At 41.1% G+C, this 18,753-nt stretch overlaps 1 protein-coding gene across 1 annotated transcript in view; it reads left to right on the top strand.

The window, feature by feature from the left end:
- The window catches only part of LOC141103523 (calcium-activated chloride channel regulator 1-like), a 118,594-nt gene that overhangs the window by 62,027 nt on the left and 37,814 nt on the right, over positions 1-18,753 (top strand). The window contains exon 6 of the mRNA XM_073593200.1: positions 17,760-17,984. Within this exon, the coding sequence (XP_073449301.1) occupies positions 17,760-17,984 (225 nt within the window). The remainder of the gene's footprint in view (positions 1-17,759; positions 17,985-18,753) is intronic.

Below are 18,753 nucleotides of genomic sequence, written 5' to 3'. Positions count from 1 at the left end.
AAAATAATTGGAGGGTGTTCTGCAAATTTTCACAGCTGTAAAAAATTAGTAAAGAATAGCAAACAAGCGAAAATTGTAAAAAAAGGTCCAGCCACCAAAAGCGAAAATGAGAGGCAAGGCCTGACAGCAAAAATGTTAAACATATAAAATAGGATTCATATAGAATTTAAAACCTCTTAGATTTCAACCTTCATATTTGTTGTAAAGGTTCTTAACAGAAGGCCCAATCTGACAGCTTCAGTTGCTACTCCATTTCTAAAGCTTTGTGGTGAAAACTTTGCTAAGCTAAGATTCTTTAGCTCCATAATAAATTGTTTAAATTAAATTGATCTTGAGGAACTTTTATTATGGGAATAAAGATGTGATGATGGCCTCACAGCAAAAAAATAAATAAAAAATACACTGGCAATAGAAAAAGTTCAATGGAATTAATAATTAAAGCCTAAGTTTACCTACAAAAATATAAAGATAGCACAAAGGACTTAACATACAGTATCTCACAAAAGTTAGTACGCCTCTTGCATTTTTGTATATATTTTATTATATCTTTGCATGTGACAACACTGAAGAAATGACACTTTGCTACAATGTAAAGTAGTGAGTGTACAGCTTGTATAACGGTGTAAATTTGCTGTCCCCTCAAAACAACTCAACACAGCCATTAATATCTAAACCGGGGTTATCATCATGTTGGAAAACTGCCCTGCGGCCCAGCTTCTGGAGGTAACAGTACATGTTGGCATTCATGGTTCCCTCAATGAACTGTAGCTCCCCAGTGCCGGCAGCACTCATGCAGCCCCAGACCATGACACTCCCACCACCATGCTTGACTGTAGGCAAGACACACTTGTTTTTATACTCCTCACCTGGTTGCTGTCACACACGCTTGACACCATCTGAACCAAATAAGTTTATCTTGGTCTCATCAGACCACAGGACATGGTTATGGCTGGATATGGAGCTTAGCACATGTACTAACTTTTTTGGTTGACCATAGAGGCCTGTTCCGAGTGGAACCTGTCCTGTTAAACCGCTGTATGGTCTTGGCTATCATGCTGCAGCTCAGTTTCAGGGTCTTGGCAATCTTCTTATAGCCTAGGCCATCTTTAAGTAGAGCAACATTTCTTTTTTTTTTTTAGATCCTCAGAGAGTTCTTTGCCATGAGGTGCCATGTTGAACTTCCAGTGACCAGTATGAGAGAGTGAGAGCGATAACACCAAATTTAACACACCTGCTCCCCATTCACACCTGAAACCTTGTAACACTAACGAGTCACATGACACCGGGGAGGGAAAATGGCTAATTGGGCCCAATTTGGTCATTTTCACTCAGGGGTGTACTCACTTTTGTTGCCAGCGGTTTAGACATTATTGGCTGTGTGTTCAGTTATTTTGAGGGGACAGCAAATTTATACAAGCTGTACACTCACTACTTTACATTGTAGCAATGTGTTATTTCTTCAGTGTTGTCACATGAAAAAATATAATAAAATATTTACAAAAATGTGAGGGGTGAGACACTGTACTTTCAGTGTAATGTGTCCATGATGTTTACCCCATTGTGGCGGGGATAATATAACTGAGAAACTGTCACAGGCTCTCGACAACAGTGCCTGACTTTGCCTACCCTTTCCGTCCCGCTCCTTTAGTCATAGAAACCGTTACAATGAAACACGATCTCTAAATGGAGGCGGCAAATCTTTCAATTATCCGCTTGTCCTCCATTCATAGATCATGTTTCATTCATGAAAGCTGTAGTACAGCTTCTGTGAATGGAGGAGCTGGGCAGAAAGGGCAGGCAAAGTCAGGCACTCTTAAAGGAGAAGTCCAGCCTGAGCGTTTTAGGCTCGGCTTCTCCAATGGGTAACAGGAGTGCAATTCGTTTTGCACTCCTATGACCCGTTTTCAGCGGAGAGTGCTCTAAAGTGAGCCGCTGAGGGGGACGCTCCCCGCCCCTCCACAGCTCATCGCTACAATGAGTGTGGAGAAGCAGAGAGGAGAGACGCTGACTGACAGTCTGCAGCTCTCTTCTCAGGGATCTGTGAGAACCAAGCCATCGGTGATGTTCGGTGGCTCGGTTCTCAGTGCAGAGAGAGACAGCTGCAGCATTGGTCCGATGCTCCATCCACATAGGTAAGTATGAATCAAAAATAAACCCATACTTCTCTTTTAATGAGAGCCTGTGACAGCTCCTCATGTTTATTATTTCCACTGCACGTGAAAATTACAGAAGTGGGGGTGGGGGCACAATGGAGGATAAAAGATTTTTAGTGAACTAGAAGACAGAAGCACAAGGGACACATTACACTGAAAGTAAGTAATGTCCCTTGTGCTTTTTTTTCTTTTTTTTTGCAGGTAAACTTTTTTCTTCAACCCCCATTAATCTCTTTTTCCTCAAAGAAAATGTTCACTGAATTATTATGTCATTTAACATCCTCCTCTATTTACATGAGTATAAAAAGCATATACTAGAAACAAGCTACTGATATATAAAGAGCTTAAAATTAAGCTAAAGAATATGGTGTTATAAGGAAAAAATGTTTTATGAAAAAAAAACACATAAAAAAACATAAAAATTGGAACGAAAACAAAATCACAAAGCAATGCAAAGGAAACATAGAACCTTTGACAAATCCTTAACCCCTTCCCATCTGGCCACCTCGGCACTTTAATGGGGTCTTAAAGCACAGCGGGTGGGACAGAGTTCCTAATCATGTGACCACGGTGGTTGGCATCCACAGTGGCCACATAATCGGGAGCCCATTTGGTCAGCTCCCAATCATAACTGGAGATCATGAGCTGTCAGTGACAGCTTGGAGCAGCACAGAAAATGAAATTGCCATGGATGCATACAGTGCTGTGAAAACGAATTTCCCCTAAACTCAATAACTGGTTGTGCCACCCTTGGTGGCAACAACTGCCAATCAAGCATTTGCAATAACTGGCAATGAGTCTTTCACATCGCTGTGGAGGAATTTTGGCCTACTCTTCTTTGCAGAATTGTTTTACTTCAGCCACATTGGAGGGTTTTCCCAGCATGACTGGCCTATTTAAGGCACAAAACTGGCACAAAATAGTAAAAAGAAAAAATTGTTTTTAAAATGTAGCTGTATATTTCTTGCTATTACCATAACCTACCACTAAAGAATGCATCCTTTAGTTTTCTTTAACCACTTCAATACAGGGCACTTATACACCCCTCCTGCCCAGACCAATTTTCAGCTTTCAGCGCTCTCACACTTTAAATGCCAATTACTTAGACGTGAAACACTGTACCCAAACAACGTTTTTATCATTTTTTTTCACACAAATAGAGCTTTCTTTTGGTGGTATTTAATCACCACTAGGTTTTCTATTAGTGACATAAGTGAAAAAAGTGCAAAAATTTTGAACTAACAACCCTTTTTTTTAGTTTCTATGATACAGTTTTGCAAATTGTATTATAGATTAATCACAGTTCATTCATGATTTAGCAAAGGGGCAATTTTATTTTCACAGCACTGTATAATCAGAGCACCATTTATATGCAGCTGCGTAATCACTTTCATGTTCTATCAGCTACTGATTAACTAGGTAATTTACTAACGCCAAATCCAGTGCCATGTAATGCCAAAAAATGTTCTGAGAATTCACTTACTCACTCTGTTGATGGAGCCAACTCCCTGAACCTCTGTAAATGCTAGTTAGATGAAGCAACTGCATGTTTTCTAGTAATTAACTTTCAAACAGATGTCAAGTTGTAATGATAAAATCACTAAGTGTATTAAGAACTTCAAAACAGATGTAGTTTTGGAAGCTAAGCAAACTGCAAGGTTTCATTGTTTTTAGATAGTAAGGTAAGTTGTTCTTAGACAAAATGACAGTGTGACTACAAATGTCAAACGATTTTTTCTAAACCACTTCAGCCCCGGAAGGATTTACCCCTTCCTGACCAGAGCACTTGTTGCGATTCAGCACTGCGTCGCTTTAACTGACAATTGCGCGGTCGTGCGGTGTGGCACCCAAACAAGTTTAACGTCCTTTTTTCCCCACAAATAGAGCTTTTTGGTGGTATTTGATCACCTCTGCGTTTTTTATTTATTGCGCTATAAACAAAAAAAGAGCGACATTAATAAATATCCCGCAAAAATATATAAAAAAACAAATGTTTTCCTCAGTTTAGGCCGATATGTATTCTTCTACATATTTTTGGTAAAAAATAAATAAAAAATAATCGCAATAAGCGTATATTGATTGGTTTGCGCAAAAGTTATAGCGTCTACAAAATAGGGGATAGTTTTATGACATTTTTATTATTAATTTTTTTTTTTTAGTAGTAATGGCAGCAATCTGCGATTTTTATCATGACTGCGACATTATAACGGACATATCGGACACTTTTGACACTATTTTGAAACCATTGTCATTTATACAGTGATCAGTGCTATAAAATGCACTGATTACTGTGTAAATGACACTAGCAGGGAAGGGGTTAAACACTAGGGGGCGATCAAGGGGTTAACTGTGTCCTAGGGAGTGGGCTACTACTCACATGACAGCGATCACTGCTCCCGATGACAGGATGACAAAGGCATCTACCCGTTCTTCCACTCCGTGACACGATCACGGGCACCCAGCGGACATCGAGTCGGCGGGACCCGCGGTCATGGAGCACGTGGCGGCCCACAATGACGCTTCTTAAAGTGGAGGTACCTGTACGCCCATTTGCCCAGCTGTACCATTGTGCCGACGTATATCATTGTGCGCTGGTCCGCATGTGGTTAAAGTGGAACTAAACTGTATCTAAGCACCATAAACTGTAAATGCAATTTAATACATTTTTATTATTCAAAGCAATCTCACCCATCCATCCATCCATGTCTCCAAGCATTATTTTATTGAGATGTTATTTTAAAAAACACCACCTAGCATTTCATGCTGCTGCCATCTTGAGTAAGGGCAGATAATTCATGTAGAGTTTACTTCCTGGAATCCATCTGCCCTTAGCTCAGGCATGCAGACAGGTGGGTGTCTTTAGCTGTTAAAGCCCCTCCTACCCCCTCCAGGTGAAAGAAAAAATATGTTCATAAAGACTCCTGATATGTATTACATCATTTTGAGGTCAGAAATCAGGAAGCAACTGAGGAAATATATATATAAAAAAAAGGGTAAAACAAGTAAATACAATATACCTTCATATCTATTTACTACGGCTAGCAGAATAAGGCTCCATGCACACTGGACTTAAAAAAATGTTGATTCTACAGGCGTTTGACGTTTTTTTCTCCTGCCTCTAGAAGCACTTCTATTGTATGCTATGTGTCTTTGCACATTATGACTACTACAGGTGTTTTCTGTCAGGGACGTTCAGAGGCAGGAAAAAAACCCTTCTCTATCGTGTTTTCTGGAGAAGTTTAGGAGCTATAAAAACGTCAGTCTCTCCTAAACTCCTCTTATCTCTTCTGAGCGTCAAGTTTCAACGTTTTTTAGTAAAAATGCAATGCAGTGTGAAATGCATTCTGGTTATTTTGGGAGTAAAACTTTTGCAGAGGGGCGTGTAGTGCAAAAACGCCTATAAACTAAAATTCTTAGGCCTCATGCACACGAGACGCTGTTAAACTCGCATTCAGAGGCAGTTGGACACTTTTTTCAACTGCCCCTGAACCCATTCAATGTTATCCTATGTGTCTATGTACACAGTCTCGTTTTTTGGCGTTTTTAGGCAGTTGCGTTTAACCTTGTTTTTCCAGAAGCAAAAAAATGGGTTCAGACGCAAAAGTTTTCCACGTTTCAGACACCAAACGTGGCTAAATGCGGCTAAAGTTTGCGTTTATAAGTGTTTTTTACAACCTGACTTTGGGGCATATCTTGGCGCCACTTAGTGTTAGGAACCCCAAATATGGTATGCTAACACAATTGGACTAACACTATAACATATCCAAATATGAGGTTCCTAGCACCAAGTGGCCCCGAGATATGGGGCCCCAAAATCGGGTCACAAAATGTCATTCTCTGCTGCAGAAGTGCTTGATATTTTGCAACCCGACTTTGGGGCCCCCATATCTCGGGGGCCACTTGGTGCTAGGAACCCCAAATTTGGATATGTTGTAGTGCTAGTTCCAAATTTGGGGTTCCTAGCACCAAGTGGCCCCGAGATACGGGGCCCCAAAGTTGGGTTGCAAAATGTCATTCTCTGCTCTGCAGACGCTTCTAGACACAAACGCAGTAAAACGCGGCTAAACGTGGCATGCAAACACGGCAAAACGGGCGTTTCCAAACGCCGGTTTCAGCTTTTAAAAACATGTGTTCAGCAGAGTTTGCACCGGCATCTCGTGTGCATGAGGCCTAAAACTCTCATAGACTCACCTAAACTTTGTACAATATGCTTTCTATTTGTGTCTTTTATGCCATGTTTTTTAAGCTAAAAACATTGACGTTTTTTCTGCTCCTAGTGTGCATGGAGCCTCAGGATTAAAAGGTTAGTTCACCTTTACTAAAACAACTTCCTATACTGATAAGGGGTGTCTGTAGATGAAATCAAGCTGCGCAGCTTTGACCCAATTTGAATAATGCCCTTGCTATAGGTTTAGACCATTTGTACCTCATGACACCTGACTGAACTCCCAGGACTTTGCTAAGAGAGGCCCAGCTATTACTGTTCACCTTCTCCATCATAAGAGCAAGCTGTTGCTCTGATTCAAACCCCCTCACATACCAAATGAGGGACAGAGAAAAAAACCCTCACATGCTCATTCTCTTCCCTGGTGTAGTAGCTCTGAGCTCAGCTCTGAGAGCTCACTCCTGTGATGGTGGAGGTGAACAGTAATGTCTAGGCCTCTCTTAGCAACATCCTAGCAACGTCCCGGGAGTTTTCCAGTATATAAATGGCCTAAATCTATACTGAGGGCATTATTCAAAGCTGAACAAGTTTGTTTTTATCTACAGACACCCCTTACCTGCATAGACAGCTTTTTAGTTAAGGTGAACTAACCCTTTACAAATAGGAAATGTTAATTGTTAATGTTGATTGAAAGAGTTTTGATTTAAGTGAGTCTAAATCTCATGCTTACCATATCTACTTTATGGTGATACCCACAAAACCTATACAGAGCAAATCCATGTTTTTTGGGTTTTTTTTTACAGGCAGTGGAACACTTGCAGTATATAATCTATAGGTGGATAAACCCAGATAATGAAGAATGATAAATCTCAGAATCCTTATCACCTACAAATGAAATTAAAGTGATTGTAAAGTCTCATTTTTTTTCTATAAAAATAACAAACATGTTATACTTACCTCCTATGTGCAGTGGATTTGCACAGAGCAGCCCAGATCCTCCTCTTCTCGGGTCCTTCGTCACTGCTCCTGGCCCCTCCCTCTTGTTGAGTGTTCCCACAGCAAGCAGCTTGCTATGGGGGCACCCGAGCCGAGCTGCACCTTCCTGTATCAATTTAGACACGGAGCTGTGATTCAGCCCTGCCCCGCCCTCTCTCCTGATTGGCTAACTGACTTTGATTGACAGCAGTGGGAGCCAATGGCACTGCTTGCTGTGTCTCAGCCAGTCAGGAGGGAGAGTCCCGGATGGCCGAGACACTCGTGGACATCGCTGGACAGAGATGGGGCTCAAGTAAGTAATAGGGGGGCCGAGGTGGGCTGCTGCACACAGAAGGTTCAGAAGGTAAGATGTGTAGAAAAAAGTGCAGAGCTAAAATATATGAAGAAAGTTGTTGGGCACAACTTACAAAAAAGTGCAAATTAGTGACCAAATAATGTGAACAGTGTTACCATAAATCACATATAGAACAAAAAAAATGCTAAATGCTGCAAAAACTTGCATAAATCGCATATAAAATCGCATATAAACCAAAAAATTGCTAAATACTGCAAATAAATTAAACTTGCATAGATCAAGCAAAACTGAGGAATATACAAGACCAAAAAGATCATATATATATATATATGGAGAGTGCTACAATAAAGGTGCAAAAAATATGGTGAAAAAATATGTAGTTAATATCTAAATGAAGTCCACAAAAGTGACTAAAAAATCTTCATATGAATATGTGACTTGGTGTGATTGCTTGACCTCGTGATACCCGTCACCTTGGCGTCTCTTGTCAATAACCTCTGTGCCCCAGACGGTCTCTTAATCACGGTAAGTATCCCAAGTGCTCAAAAGATTGTGCACATCTTGCAAAAAAGATATGATGCTCCAAAAAGTGTAATATTGTCTCATCAAAAAGATTTATTGGAGTAAATGATACAATGCTGTTTGGGAGCTTCCACAAGTCTCCAATTAGCATAAAAACAGGTCTAAAACAAAGAGTTGCTAGCAAGTAAAAAATCCTGTGTAGCACTGACCCCCGAAGGAGCTGCTGATATTTGATTTGGGCCTGTACTCTGCTATCACGCCCCCTTAATTTGACTCAGTCTCCTTGACACAGCTGTGGTTTAATTTTAGTGTGCAGCAGAAACTTAAAGTGGGGTTCCACCCAAAAAAAAAAAAAAAACTACATGAAAAATCCTAAAATAAAATACAAAGAAACAGTTGGATATTTTTTTTTTTTTAACTTACTTCTAAATGCCTGTTGCTAGGGGGTCCCTCGTGGTCTGCCTCTTCCAGTGCCTGGGCTGGTGACATCACTTCCCCCTCGGCACAGGAAGGGCTCAGCTCTGCTCCCTCCCTCCTGTCAATCCGCTCGCGCATGCGCAGTGGGTGCCAGGCTGTGAAGCCACAGCCCGACGCCCACAGCTGCAATGCCGGCGCCGCTGAACGGAGGGGGAGACGAGCGGGGCTTCGATCCCCCGCATCGCTGGACCCTGGGACAGGTAAGTGTCCAATTAAAAGTCAGCAGCTGATGTATTTTTTTTTGACTGGAACTCCTCTTTAAAGACAATTCCACAATTGATAATATAGTATACCTTTTGTCTTTACCTTTAAACTCCAGCTCTCCACCTGGTATGCAATTTAAAGGAAACAGTACTCCACACAATGGTACCTAACCAAGATTAATATTTTACTATATCTGTTTCAAAAATAATGATTACAACAGTTGTACTGTCAGACCAATGTAGTGTGACAGCCAACAGATTTTAGTTCACAACAGTACTATACATATAAAAGTTGTTTAAATTAACCTCTTATGGGGAGTACACACGGTCGGACTTTTCGGCTACAAAAGTCAGACGGACGCCAACAGACCAAATCCGACGGACAATCCGATCGTGTGTGGGCTTCCCCGGACTTTTCCAGTCGCACATCTGACGGACTTTAGATTTGGAACTTGCTTCAAATCTTTACGTCGTAACTCCGCCGGACCCAGAAATCCGCTCGTCTGTATGCTAGTCCGACGGACAAAAACTGACGCTAGGGCAGCTATTGGCTACTGGCTATCAACTTCCTTATTTTAGTCTGGTGTACATCATCACGTACGAATCCGTCGGACTTTGGTGTGATCATGTGTAGGCAAGTCCGTTCGTTAGAAAGTCCGCCAAAAGTCTGCCAAAAGTCCATCGAAAGTTTGTCGAAAGTCTGTCTGACAGGCTGTCGGACTTTTGTAGCTGAAAAATCTGACCATGTGTACGCCCCATCAGAAATGCGTCTATAAAAATGGGATCAATGGCAGAGTGAAACTGACTTCACTATGAGCACTGTCCCACTCTCAGTACGCTGGTCTATGTAAAAGAGACGAGTGTAATTTTAATAAAGCATAACACAATTCTTAGGGAGCTCCCACTGCTTGATACTACAATAACTCTGAGAGATAATAAAATGCAAATCCTTGCGTTTTGTGAGACAGTCTTTCTTTTCTTTTTTCTTCTGCTAGCTATGTGTAGGTTTAATTGTAATCCAGTCTTGCCTCGCCGTCAGTCCAGCTCACTGATATGCCGCAGGATCGCTGATCAGATCACTCTGCAATGAGTGTAGGCCGTGCTTCGCTGGAGACCTCCACACAGATCCTCACAGGCAGGCCATGGGTTCCCAAGAGAGCTAAGATGGCCACGCCGAATTCTTTTATAGCCTTCACAGAATGCAGTTCGGTCTCTTGATTCTCATGGAAGATCGCTATTGTGGGTAGGTCAAGTTAATGTGAAATGTAAACAATCAATCACTTGCTATCATCTTCTCACAATCTTCAGAAAGAAAAATAAAATAAAGTCCATTCACAATTTTGGGCACTAGATGGCACCAAATACTAAGCTATAACATTAACATAACATTATTGTACAAAAATGTGGCTGCTACACTTGTATACAGACGTAATGACGTCTGTATACAGGATTGACGTCAGTTGTTGATGAAACGATCGTCGGGCAGTCACGCCCACATGCTCTGCTCATGAGCAATCGCTTTTTAAACATCTGTATACAGGATTTTTTACTTGCTAGCAACTCTTTGTTTTAAACCTATTTTTATGCTAACTGGAGACTTGTGGAAGCTCCCAAACAGCATACCAACACAAAAGGTATATACTATATTATCAAATGTGGAGTTGTCTTTAAGTTTCTGCTGCACAGTGCACACTAACATTACACCACAGCTGTGTCAAGGGGACTGAGTCAAATTAAAGGGGTGTATACAGGATTTTTTACTTGCTAGCAACTCTTTGTTTTAAACCTGTTTTTATGCTAATTGGAGACTTGTGGAAGCTCCCAAACAGCATTGTATCTTTTACTCCAATAAATCTTTTTGATGAGACAATATTACACTATTTGGAGCATAATATCTTTTTTTGCAAGATGTGCACAATCTTTTGAACACTTGGGATACTTACCGTGATTGAGAGACCATCTGGGACACAGAGGTTATTGACAAGAGATGCCCGGGAGATCAAGGAGGCCCAGGAGATCTGGAGTTCATTTCTGGGGATCTGTGATCCAATTCGTGCTCTTTGACCTCCCTGAGTAAGGGGGGGGGGGGGTGTGCTGGCGGTCCAGTAAGCCTTCCTTTCACGAGGTCAAGCAATCACACCAAGTATGAAGATTTTTTAGTCACTTTTATGGACTTCATTTAGATATTAACTAAATATTTTTTCACCATTTTTTTTGCACCTTTATTGTAGCACTCTCCATATATATATGATCTTTTTGGTCTTGTATATTCCTCAATTTTGCTTGATCTATGCAAGTTTTATTAATTTGCAGTATTTAGCAATTTTTTGGTTTATATGCGATTTATGCAAGTTTTTGCAGTATTTAGCATTTTGTTGTTCTATATGTGATTTATGGTAACACTGTTCACATTATATGGCCACTAATTTGCACTTTTTTGTAAGTTGTGCCCAACAACTTTCTTCATATATTTTAGTATTGCACTTTTTTCTACACATTTATTTTATACCTTATATCTGGTTATAGTGTTCAGCTGCTGCATGCTGTTTTTTTACCAAGCGCGGATATTACCCTCTTTTTTAATTAGAAAAACCTTCTGACTTTACAACCCTTTTAATGCAGTGTAATGAATTACATTTCCTTCAGGGTACACATGCTTGACCAACAGCTCTAAAATCTACAAATGACAGATGCAACATGACTCTGAAAATATCATTATCTTTTAAAGTAAAACACACCCTGATACTAAAACTTCAGGAAATTAAAAGAACCAAAAGGGGATATGTGAAAAATTAATTACCGTATATACTCGAGTATAAGTCGATCCGAGTATAAGTCGAGGCCCTAATTTACCACAAAAAAATGGAAAAAACGTATTGACCCGAGTAAAGGACGAGGGTGAGAAATGCATAGCTACTGTAAGTGGAAAAGAAGGTCAACAATGCCTATTTGCAGCCTCACTGTGCCCATTTGCATACCTCACTGTGCCCATTTGCAGCCATAGGTCCCCCGAACTTTAAACTCAGTAGTTAAGGGTTCCTAGATGCCCCCTAGCTGCAGCCAAAATTTGGGGTCTCTGAACCCAAAGGGTCCCAAAATGACATTGCTGCAGATGGACACAGTTGACCGACTTTGGGGCCCCGTATCTCAGGGCCACTTAGTGCTAGGAACCCCAAATTTGGTGTGCAAAGCCAGTGGAACTAGCACCATAAAATATTCAAAGCTGGGGTTTCTAGCACCAAGTGGCCCCAAGATACAGGGCCCCAAAAATCGGTTCAGAAAATGTCAAGCACTTTTCTGCAGCAGAGAATGACATTTTCCGAACCGGCTTTGGGGCCCCATATCTCAGGGCCACTTGGTGCTAGGATTTGCACACCAAATTTGGGGTTCCTAGCGCTAAGTGGCCCTGAGATACGGAGCCCCAAAGTTGGTTCGGAAAATGAAATTTTTTGCTGCAGAAAAGTGCTTGACTCGAGTATTAGGCTCGATTCACACCTATGCATGTTGCTTTTGAGCGTTTTTGGAGGTTTTTTTTTCATGCTTGGCACGTTTTTGAGCAGCGTTTTTGTAGCGTTTTTGCGGCGTTTTTGCCGCGTTTTTGCCGCGATTTGCGTTTTGCGTTTTTTTTTTTTTTTTTTTTTTTCATTTTTTTTTACAGTCTTAAAAAAAAATTACAAAAAAAAAACAATTAAAAAAAAAAAAAAAAAAAAAACGGCAAAAACGCACCAAAAACGCTGCAAAAACGCTGCAAAAACGGTGCACTTGCGTTTTTGATGCTTGTCCATTGAAATCCATTACATGCAAAACGCTGCTTTTTGCATGAAAAAAAGTCCCCGACCCTTTCCAAAAACGCAGAGATACAAAAAAGCATTGATGTGAACATGTTCCATAGGAACCCATGTTAAAAAATTCCCATGCATTTCTGCAAAATGCAAAATGCATCAAAAAACGCGCTAGTGTGAATGGAGCCTAAGTCGAGGGGGGCACTTTCAGCACAAAAAAAGTGCTGAAAAACTCGACTTATACTCAAGTATATACGGTACCTGCTTTTTGCGAATGATGCTCCCTATCCAAAGGAAAGGATGCCTGGCAATGTTTGCTTGAAATAGATTCAGAATTATCATCAATAGCCATAGCTCCCAACTGTCCCGGATTTGAAGGGACTGTCCCTAATTTGGAACAATGTCCCTCTGTCCCTCTTTCCTCCTCATTTGTCCCTCATTTTGGTCTGATCAATATAGTTGTATATAAAATGCACTTTTTATCTTTCAAAAAGTGTTTCCCAGTGCTAAACCTTTCATCCAATTTCTAAATCGCTGCATTTGTACATTTCAAAAACCAATATAAAGGAATAGTAGTGGTAAAAAAAAAAAAAAAAAGCATTTGTGGGTTTACCTAATCATTTTTTTTTGTATAATTTTTTTTTTAATTTTCCGTGGCGGGGGGTGTCCTATACCTTCATAGGTGTTCCTCGTTCCCATCTCAAAAAGTTGGGAGGTATGTCAATAGCATGTTTCAGGGATAAGCCTTTAGAGAATGAACATTTTGTATTAATTTTGTAGTAAGCACTTAACACCCGCCTGCATTGTACTGTGGTCGGGCGAGTGGCGGCTGTAAGCAAAGTGACGTATCCGTACATCGCTGCCTACTTCCGGGCTTAAGATCAGGCCAATGATTCATGGCTGGGACCTGCTGATCGGCTGTGTGCAATCACAGTCCAGAGATCTTTGGTAGACAACATGTTTTTTTCTTGGAGAAAAGGTGCAGGAACTCAATCCCCCCTCCCCTAGGCCACGCCTATCTCCACTGCCTACCCACCCCTAGAACCGCCCCTTGTCTCCACCCCTCCCAGCACAGCACCCCTTAGAGAACAGGTATAATTTGGGGGGCTACACATGTAATTTGTATAAAATGTGTTAATAAAAAGCAATGTAGTAAAATGCACAACACATTAGATAGTGATATCAAGCTCTTACCAAAGTAAACTCAGAGGCACTTCCAGATGGTTTCAACCGGTCCATATCCAGCAGAGAGAGACACTCTCTTATCACTTAAGAGACACCCCTATTACCAGCAAATAACCAGCTCCATATCCAGCAGAGACAGCCCCATAACCAGCAAAGAGACAGCTACATATCCAGCAAATAGACAGCCCCATATCCAGCAAAGAGACAGCCCCATATTGAGCAAATAAACAGCCCATATCCAGCAAAGAGACAGCTCTATATACAGCAGAGACAGCCCCATAACCAGCATAGACAGCTACATATCTAGCAGAGACAGCCGCATGACCAGCAAAGAGACAGCTCCATATTCAGCAAAGACAACCCCTTAACAAGAAAAGAGACCGCCCCATGACCAGCAAAGAGGCAGCTACATATCCAGCAAAGAGACAGCTCCAAATCCAGCAGAGACAGCCCCATAACAAGCAAAGAGACCTCCCCATGGCAAGCAAAGAGACAGCTACATATCCAGCAAAGAGACAGGCCCATATCCAGGAAAGAGACAGGTCCATATTATTTCCAGCATTAAGGATAAGCTCAGGCGTGTTCGCAAAGAGCACATGTAGAGCCCGCCAGGAAGTCGGCATTGCGGAGCGCTAATCACAAGCAGTGAGACATTGTCCCGATGCGTGGCTGCAGAGATCGAGAAATGTCTCACTGCTGCGCAGTGCTGACTTTCCGGTGGCTCTGCACGTGCTGTTTGCGAACACGCCTGAGCTCATCCTTATCCAGCATATAGATATCCCTTTCCAGCTCAGAGACACTCACAGACCCACATCCAAGCAGCATTAACAAAGCCCCATCCAGCATGAATATTGAATATTGCCACTGTCTCAGGCATGCTGCAGCCAGAACTATATATGATCACTGGCTTATGCAGCCGCCCCTTTATGCCTGCTTCCCTGTCTGTGTCTGATATAGGCGTAACAGCATTCGGGCACATTCGGCCAGACAAAAAGCCCTGGTTAGACACACTTTTAACCTCTTGATTGCCCTCGATGTTAACTCCTTCCCAGCCAGTGTCTTTAGTACAGTGACAGTGTACAGTACAATCACTGATCACTGGCAGTGGCAGTTAGTCAATTCCCCCCAGCGTCAGTTAGGCCGCATTCACAGCATGGTACAGAGACGTCAGTTTTTCTGCACATGTTCTGTAAGATCACAAAAAAAAACAATTGTTCTCTATGTGCCCTGTTCACATCACAACACTAGTATCACATGCAGATTTTCTCTGCACGGGACTGACATGACATCAACATTGGTGTGAATAGGGCACATTACTGACATGCATGAAAACTGATGAAAACAAGATTTTTTTTTTCCCTTTCTATAGTGTCTACAGTTTCAAGAAAGTGGTTCTTGCTAAGTTATCCTTTAAATTTGATTTATTTCCCTAAACAGTGGATCACTGCGTGTGAACCTTCACACAAAGTGCACTTATACTATATATGTATCTGTATGTCTGAAATCTGAAATCTGCTCTGATAATCAGTGAAAGAGGGACACATACCTTTCTATGCTGCAAGAGAATATGATCCAGAAAACTTTGAGTATGTACCCATTGTGGAATCATTAAATATAGTACTAGTCAAATATCCTTAAGCTGACCATAGATGGATTGGGTGCGATTCGAACCATGTATGGGAAGGCTGATTATACCCAAGTTGAATGATCAAACAACTTTGGTACAACCAGCCTGTCTGATTTTTCATGTGATTATTGAGAGTGGCTATAGCAGTTAGCAATAATCACTGTGTGTTCGCCTGGTCCGGATGGCTCCCCATCCCTGCCAGTAGAACACAATAGCTTCACGGGAGGGACAATACGCTTCAGTTACGTTATTTATATTTAAAATGGTTGGTAAAGCAGGGAAAAGTATCTGTACGAATCAATGACAGGATATGGCTGTATGCTGGTAAACACAGTTCAGAGTGTATTCATGTGTACAGGTGTGAATCTATGCCATTTTGTACAGTGTATGGCTCTCTACATCCGTGTGAATGACCCCCTAAAGAAAATTTATGATCACAGCATACACTTTCATTTGAAAACATCAGCATTGTAATAACAATACAAACAATAGTTATGTTTGACATTCAAAAGTATGCTTACTTAAAAACCCCTTTCATGATGTTAGTGGTGCCTGTCTGCTGGCCATCTTTCCACAACATTCAGGATTCCCTGAATGCTTTGCAGCTTACCCTCTGCTGTTTACTTTCCATGTCTAAGGACTACATATCCCATGGTACCTTGCTCCCTTCAAGCAGTAATTCCTGTACTCCTGAGAGGCAGGCTCTGTGGATTCTTTCCTTCCACCTTTGTTCTGGATAAGATAGTACAAGCAAGGTCAACTAAGGGTCTTACCTCTGTGACATATAGGGCGCTGTTAAACAAATTCCTATTGAATTTTCCAATTTGCTCTAGGGCTGGATGGGAACAGGATATTGGCCCTATTTCTGAAGAGGTTTGAGACAACATTCTTCGGTCTCCGCCTCGTGCTTCTCTCTCCTCATCCCATAGACCAACTCAGATTTTTATCCTTCATAGGGTATATAGAACTCCTGAATTTCTGCATGCTATAGGCCTGAGATCTGAGCCAACCTGTGCTTGGTGTGGTAATACAAGTATACTGATACACCTCTTGTGGCGATGTCCCAAACTCCAGAGATATTGGGTGGAGGTGGTTGGTACTCTTAATGGGCTATTGGATGTTAATATCTCAGTTCAACCACTTACGTGCCTACTGGGTTACCACGATTCTTCTATACACACGCCTCTTATTGTGAATACTATTAGACTTGTCCTACTTGTGGCCCGTAGACAGATTGCCCTTCAGTGGACCTCTCCTTATCCTCCTACATTATCTGACTGGATTTTTGATCTTAATAGGATAATTTCTTTTGAAAAACATACACATTTTTTAAGGAATTCCACGAGGAAGTTCGATTCTATCTGGTCACTATTGCTTGAGTCTATGTCCCTGGTATTGGTATAAATCAATCAGCACTATAAGTATTGCTCTATATGTATATGGCTATATGTGACTATGTATGTATATGTATATATTTTTCATCAAGAGGAATACTTTATGGTCATGTTTTGTCCACTCTATTTAGTAAGCATTACATTTTCTCCATTAATTTTCTTTATATGTTTTATGCTCCAAAAGTGTTGGGTGGGTGGGTGGGGGGTGCTGTTCGGGGGAGGTTTTTTTTTTTTCCTGGGTTTTCTATGTAGTATTTGTGATGTTTTATGGGATGTATTTTGTACAATGTGTCTGTATAGTTGCTAATGGAAAAATAAAATAAAAAGAATCTGATTAAAAAAAAAAAAAAAACAACAATACAAACAATAGTTATGTTTGACAATCCTAAATAAGCTTACTTGAAAAATCTCCTTTTATGTTGTTAGTGGTGTCTGTCTGCTGGCCATCTTTCCACAAGGTTCAGGATTTCCTACATGCTTTGCAGCTTAGCCTCTGCTGTTTACGTTCCATTTCTAAGGACTACATATCCCATGGTACCTTGCTCCCTTCAAGCGGTAATTCCTGTACTCCTGAGAGGCAGGCTCTGTGAATTCTGTCACAGCAATACCTACTCGCGGGCGTAGCGAATACGTCTCATAGACTTCTATGAAGTAAATGTGTGGGGATTTTCACAAAGTAGGTTTACAAACTTGAAGATCTTTTAGATCATTAGGAGTAGGCTAGAAATTATTGAAATACAGTGTAGAAATAAATATATGATTTTACATTTTGACCATCAAGACACTTTAATAGTTTTGTGTTGAAATCCAGGTTTTCCTCAACCTACAGAGCATTCCTGTTAGTTTCTTTTAGTGACACCATAAAGATAACACACTTTATATTCCATCCCATACAGCATAGGTATTTTAACAATATATTACAGATAATTATCAAAAAAAATGTTTTTTGTTTTTTTTCAGATAACTCAATTCTGTGATGCCAGCACCCATAACACCATGGCTCCAAATCTACATAACAGAATGTGCAACTCTCGCAGTACATGGGAAGTAATCATGGACTCCAATGATATCCTCTCCACTCCCCCAAAAACTGACTTTAGTATCCCTGAGCCCACCTTCACACTGCTACAGTCCAAAGACAGAGTTGTTACTTTGGTACTTGATACATCTAGAAGTATGAACCAGGTATGTAAAGGTCTTTATCAAATTTATTTTTTATCTTTTATATTTAAAAAAATGAAAAAAATGCATTTTTAAGATTTTCTTTGACAGCAATTGGCAATCAGATTTTTTTCAGTATACAAGACTATTTCATAATTAACTTTGATAGCCAAATCTGGCTGCTTACTATAAATCTGTGTTATTACCGCAGATGCTGTAGCCCTGGGGTAAAGGGGAAAAAAAATGTCTCCAATTATAACCTTGTTACCTCCTCCCATGCTCGCCTTCAGGACTTCTCCAGAGCCTCTCCCATCCTGTGGAACTCCCTGCCCCAGTATGTCCGATCAGCCCCTACCCTGTCCACCTTTTGGAGATCCCTAAAAACTCATTTATTCAGGGAAGCCTATTCCACACCCACATAACAACTGTCCCCGAGCCACCCCCATCAAATCATTCTCTGCAGCTATTATTTTTTGTACCACCACCCCCTCCCTTTTGAATGTAAGCTCTACGAGCAGAGCCCTCCTGTACCTTTTGTATTGAACTGTACTGTAATTGTGTTGTCTCCCCTATACATTGTAAAGCGCTGCATAAACTGTTGGTGCTATATAAATCGCGTATAATAATAATAATAAATTTAACCCAGTGGTGGAATTATCAGGTTCGCAGCAGTCGCACTTGCGACTGGGCCCTGTAGTTCCGCCACTTCAGGGGGGCCCGCCGACCGGCCGTTCGTCAGTGTGAGGGGCCCACCTGACTGCTGTCCTGTGTGTGTCCATTCTGGCTGCTGTGG

Source organism: Aquarana catesbeiana, linkage group LG07 (assembly GCF_042186555.1).
Source record: "Aquarana catesbeiana isolate 2022-GZ linkage group LG07, ASM4218655v1, whole genome shotgun sequence".
NCBI classification, from domain to species: Eukaryota; Metazoa; Chordata; class Amphibia; order Anura; family Ranidae; genus Aquarana; species Aquarana catesbeiana.
The sequence above is the reverse complement of the archived record's forward strand: the minus strand, read 5'-3'. Positions and strand labels throughout refer to the sequence as shown.